At 44.4% G+C, this 6,000-nt stretch overlaps 1 protein-coding gene across 1 annotated transcript in view; it reads right to left on the reverse strand.

The window, feature by feature from the left end:
• LOC102201051 (T-lymphoma invasion and metastasis-inducing protein 1-like) overlaps nt 1-6,000 on the reverse strand; it is a 42,047-nt gene that overhangs the window by 19,869 nt on the left and 16,178 nt on the right. The window contains exons 2-7 of the mRNA XM_005735996.1: nt 5,227-5,311; nt 4,235-5,132; nt 2,806-3,265; nt 2,268-2,440; nt 1,843-2,067; nt 285-470 (exon numbers count right to left, since the gene is read on the reverse strand). Coding sequence (XP_005736053.1) covers nt 285-470; nt 1,843-2,067; nt 2,268-2,440; nt 2,806-3,265; nt 4,235-5,122 — 1,932 coding nt within the window. The 5' untranslated portion in view covers nt 5,123-5,132; nt 5,227-5,311. The remainder of the gene's footprint in view (nt 1-284; nt 471-1,842; nt 2,068-2,267; nt 2,441-2,805; nt 3,266-4,234; nt 5,133-5,226; nt 5,312-6,000) is intronic.

Raw genomic sequence — 6,000 nt, forward strand, 5'->3', positions numbered from 1 at the left:
AGAGCATCACTGGATGTGCTCAGTGATGCCAAAGTGTATTTTGAGTGAGATTTCACAGTCCTTTACTAACAATATGAGAGCAGGTTTGAGCTCTGCAACAGCGACAGCTACTGTTACTTAAGTGCACTTTAGATAGATGTTTGTCCCCAATATAATAATCAATTCCAAGGTACATTTTTGAGGTCTCCAGGTCTCTTTTTCCACAAAAAAAAGAAATTGAAAAGGACACTAAAATATGCCATTGTGTTTGCTTCAGCAGCAAAAATAAAGGAGAGAATATTTACCAATGCATGGAAGGAAGAGACCGAGAATATACCCAGCCGGCCCATTGCCAGCTTGGTGGGGCGAGAGGCAAAAGCCAGAAGGCGTTTGGGGTTAGGCAGCTCTCCTCCTTGCAGGCTGGCCAGGTAGCATCTAAAGCGAAATAAATCCATGTGAAACTGCTCCAGGTTCTGCTCCCACAAGAATATCTGCAGGTTGAGAGGGACACAACAGTACATCCAGTTAATAGTTCATTAATGCCCTTGTCTGTCAACTTCAGACTAAGATGGGGCATCTCCTCACTTCCATAGAAGCTCTGTTACCACTTTTCTCAAAGTGTTGCCAACCTGCACTCTCTCTGTGCCTAATGGTTTGATGTTTATTGGGGCAGTAGAGCAGGACATTGTGATTATTCACTGGGCTGTCCCCTCCCTGTCATGGTCTTGCACTGGTGTTTGGAATAGGCGGCCAGCTCCATGGCAGAGTGCTCTGTATTACTGCCAAGTAGCCCAGAGACGAGAAAGAAACAATACTGCGCATTCCACTGGCAGATAGAGGCTGGGAGCGTTTCAGCTTTCTAAGGAGCAGTCCTACATCCATTCAGTTCTCACAATTTGAAACCTGACACTGCCAAACAGAACAGCTCCAACCAGCCACTACCAAACGGACCAAACAACAGCGATCTCTCCCCTTTCTGTAAACAGACCCATTAAAGACAATATGAACTTTGCAATTAATTGAGAATGTCAGGCTGACCAGAGCAAAGTGCATATTACAATAAGAAAAATAAAAAGCAATCTGGGGGCTGTTACATTTGTAGCATTAGCAGCCTCTAGCGGAAGATTCCTCTAAATCTGCAACTTAATCCTCTCTCATTGCTCCCTGCTTCTCTCTTTTCCTCATATTCCATGTATTAAAAACCTGAGGATACAAGACTGAAATACATACTTACATTTGATATCTGTAAGTATTGTAACAATAGCTAAAATATCACTAAAAATGATCTTTAGCATTTTTTAATTAAGCTAAAGATTCCTCAGGATTGGTTCTCATTGAGGTTTAACAGATATCTTAAGAGCTCTTAAATAGATATAATGCTTTTTTTATACGTCTTCCTGACATGCTTATGAATCCAGACAAAACTGAACTTTTGTGGGCTGATTACTAGGAGGGATGGGCAAAAGCTTAAATTTGAAAAACAAGTATGTCACAACTAAAACTGACTGATGGGGCACAGTTATATTTGGCATTTTTCATACTTCCATCCTTATTTGATAAATATTCAGCCAAGCTAGGAGTCACTATGTTGCATTCCAGGTGTTTTTTGAAGCTACTCAACCCATTTTTTCATATATACTTTCTATCAGTATTGAAGTTATAGAGACGCATTAAGAAATCAAACTGGTAAAACTTTGTTTAACTTCACTGTTTTCTTTTGAAATAATCTATTTTTATAGAAAGGGGATTTGTAATCAGAAATAATATAGCAGTAAGTCGTTTTTCCATGCCTTGTTCAGAAATGTTTTCCCCCTGCACACCTGCCTGACATGAGCTCAAGGAAGAAAGTAGTATGACACCTACTTGGTCCAGGATCGTCTTCCTCTTCTTGGTGTCAGTGACAGCAGACAGCTGCATGTCTCCCATCTTCTTCATCTTCTCGTCCATGTCGATCTTCTGCTCGAGCTTCTTGATCTCGGCGCGAAGTAGCCGAACAGTGTCCTCTCTGTGATGCTGGCGGGCGACAGTAGTGGCACATGCTGAGTGGATGGCTGTGATCCAGTTTTCCAGCTCTGTCTGGCTGCAGGTCTACAGGGGGAGGGACCATGAAAGGTCAAAGGTTACACAGCACACAAACTCCTTTTTTTTTTGTTTTGTTTTGCTCCTGATGTATTAAAAGGCCAGAATTTTAAAGATCATAAAAAGAAAATACAGTCAATACAGGGCAATGCATGCAAATTAAATTTGTATTTATTCACAGAACAGTTGACATACATGCATTTTCTTACCTGGAACAGAAAAGCATCTCCCAGGGAATTGCTGAGGCAGAACACAAAGTCCTTTTTGGGATGTTCTGGTACAGCCTGGACAATACTGTTCTCCACCCAGATGGCATGTTTGGGATTGCTGTTGTTGTCAATCCCTGAACGTCCATCAGTCTCATAGAAGAAGAGCGTGCAACCTGGAAAACCAAAACAATGGAACTGTTGATTTAATTATTTATTTTTAGAAGAAAGTCAGATTTCCTCAAGCAATTTAATTCTGCTCTCCAGTGGCCAACATTAAGAAGTGCAGCATGGCAAGAGTCAGGGAGAAAGGCTTTATTAGACACAGACTTCTAAATTGATTTCAAGTCCAGTCCAGTGACATAATGCCTTAAAGAAATCTCATTTGAAGTAAACCTTTGCTCTCCCTTTTGAATGTCAGCATGTAACTAAATAGCATCAAACATATTATCTTGCATGAGCAGGATGTCACAGGCTGACATTACAGGAGTGCAGTGCAATAAAATGTAAATTTAATGATACCACTGAGGCCATGACACACCTTTGAGAGAAACCCAGTAACTCTTCCACTTGCGCCTTGTGGCTGACTCCACTTTCTTGTTTTTCTTATGCACAAGGAAGTTCTTAACAGCAAGTTTGCCAGCTTTGCGCACCATCCCTTGGACAACACTGAGTAAGAGGTCGGACTGGTAGGCGGAGCTCATAGTGCTCTGCTCATCACTTAGGGCAGACCCCGCCTCCTCCAAGCTCTCAGTCTGGCAGGAGCTCATCTGTAGTTCCTGACGGAAATTTTCGTACACGCCCTGAACGCACTCGCTGGCCCCTCCGCCGCCACTGCTGCTCCCGCTGTCACTGCCAGTGAACATGTTCCTGCCATGCACTGAGAACACAGAGAAGGAGGCCGACATGGTCTTGTAGCGGCGAGACTGGTGCTCCGGCTCCACCGTCACCCCGTCGATGCCGCTGTCCTCATATTCGCTGCCCTCCCCGCCTGTGACATCCTGAGTTGTGGCAGAAGCACAAAACAGGTGAGACGGCATCACAGCTTCTTGTTCATCACTAAGAAGGCAGCTGGTCATTTAGAACCGCTGCCCTCACCTGATCATCTATCTCTAAAGGATAGAAGCATTTTTGAAAAGCAAACATGTTGCAAAAAAACAAAAACAAACAAAACACAGATGCTTAATGAGAGCCCACAGGTTGTCTAACCCTGAGTTTCTGCTTAAAATTAATTGCCAACAGCAAAGCATCTGCTGTTGTGTGAACACAGCCTGCCCGGCCTGTGGCACCACAGGGTCTGCCCTCTCCTACCCACATGGTCAAAGGCTCCTGGGAGATGAAGGGGGTTACACTGAGCTTGGTATCTCCATCTGGTCACATGACCTAATCATGCGGTCCAGAACTCCATTCACCAGAGTTGACGGTGCCCCGTAGAGACAGGGCCACCAATGCACGTTTTACTGTTACACTCTTCCACAGGCCTCCCTTCATTATCATAACAAAGGCCGAGGTATTTCTAACAGAGAGTGACTTTAGGCTGTGCTCGCCCCCTCCCATCATCGCAATCTCCTCTCACAAGAAAAACAACAGTTTCTTCAGGAAACTACGACTCCCTCGTCCCACACAAGCTTTCTTTCTACACTCAGTTTGTTTTAACAGCTTATTGTGAGGTGACTGAAGCGGAACAAACTCACAGATTCATTGGGGAAGTGAATGAAGGGAGCTGTACTACTACTAGATCATTTCAGATTTAGCACAGCTTTTCATGCTCTGTCCAAAACAGAACAGAATATCCACGACGGCATTAAACAAAGGAAGGTCCTTGACATATATGTATCCAACAGGCTATCAAAAATTCATCAGCACTCGAATTTTTACTGTTTTCTAAGAACCACATTTTCAATTACTTTTTTAAAGCTAAATTTAATGTGCAAACAAGCAGTACATTATAAAATAGTTACAGATCTTACCTGTATAGTCTGCGCCCTCCTGCCCTGCATGCTGGCACACATTTCAACTTGGTGGCTGGTCAGGCCTTCAGACAAGCAGTGTGAACGTCGGCAGGGAAGGGTGTATGCACCGTAGGTGTTTCCATCCTCGTCTGATGGAGATAGCATTTTATCGTCCTCACCCTCCCTGATAGCCCTGTTGGTGTTGTGCCACTTTGCATAGCGGCCATGGAGTTGCCTGGAGGCAGGACTCATCTGGCTATACAGCTCATCCAGTGAGTTTGCCCTGTCAGTGGAGTCTGTTGGGCTGGACTGCAGGTGGCCTTCGCAGCCAGTGAAGTCCCTCTCGTTAGTCAAGTCTATAATCTCCTCTGTGCTGGTCAAGTGATCTTGACTGACATCAGACAGGGAGAACTCCAGGCTGTCATCTCGCCACATGTCTGCAGATTTAGACCTCTTCTTGAAGCCAACAGTCTCCTTGGAGCAGTCTGGGGTTTTCTGGAGGTATTTCACTTCACCTGCGTACATATCTTCATCCTGCACCTCCTCTGCCATGGGACCAGGTAGGGTTATGTGCATTGAGGGATTGGCCAGGTCATTGTAAAAGGATACTGGACGCAGATTCATGGCCACCCGGTCCACCCAAATGGGGCTTCCAAAGTCTGGGAGGATATTTGTCTCATTGAAGGGTTCCAGGCCATTGTCAGCCAGGGACTGTGGGATGCTGGGTGTGCTACTTGAGCGCGTGCTTGTCTCAGAATTCCTGTGCTCTATTTTTCCTGATGAAGCATGGCGAGAGCGTCTGGACTGCTTGTTGGAGATGCGAAGAGACCGAGACATGTGCTTACGTGACAAATAGCCACGTCCATAGAGGGCATGGTCCCCATTCTGGCTCTCAGCATTTCCCATGATTCAAAGGCTAAATGGACAGGGGGAAACAGATTAAATAAACCTAGGGGGACATGAAGGAGAGACATACAGAAGAAAAGAATTGTATCTGAATGGTGTTTTACCTGCAGGGCCGTAATGATTTTTCTGGCATTTTGTCACTGGATCTTAAGACAGTTTGTTCCTTTGGCTGGTATAATCCACAAACCTCTGAAAAACAGATATCTAGATGAAAAATCAGTACAAAACCTGTGTGCTCTTAATTATGTGCGGCTTAGCTAAATATTTGTACTCTTTCAACAAATCTGTCTACAGATATGGACACGTAAAGACGGAACATGACATGTTGTTTCCATCCTAGGCTTTCCCCTAAAACATAGGACACTGTTCACATAAAAAGAAATGATAATGGTAGATGTTATAAACGCAGAGCTGTAACTTGTCTTGCTTTGCGGTTATTTCTTTAGTAATTATCTGTAAAGTCAGCTAAATAAACACTGTGCTTAGACTGGTAGAGGATGTGAGCCACTCAAGCCCCCTTCAATATGTACAGGGATTTTGTGAAGTGGAGGGTACCTAATGACAGTGTGAGCGAACATGAGTTATTCAGAACTGGAATGAACCATCCATGCAGAGATATAGTTGTTTGCTCTCAGGCACTGCTTCCTGCATTAACAAGGACTGGGAGCAGGAGGGTGCAGAAGCTTTGACTATAATGCACATTTGGACTCTATTTATCCGCCTTTAGGCCGGACAGTGTGATGTAAAAAGGAAAACAAAAGTCCTGTTCCACTTTGGGACCACCAACAGATGGGACAGAAGATTAGCTAACTCATTTGTGGCCGCTGCTTCTCACGATGTGTGCTTCTCCACTTTTTAGGATAGACCCTCGGGGGGGG

Source organism: Pundamilia nyererei, unplaced genomic scaffold (assembly GCF_000239375.1).
Source record: "Pundamilia nyererei isolate P.nyererei 1_Seehausen unplaced genomic scaffold, PunNye1.0 scaffold00066, whole genome shotgun sequence".
Lineage (NCBI taxonomy): Eukaryota > Metazoa > Chordata > Actinopteri > Cichliformes > Cichlidae > Pundamilia > Pundamilia nyererei.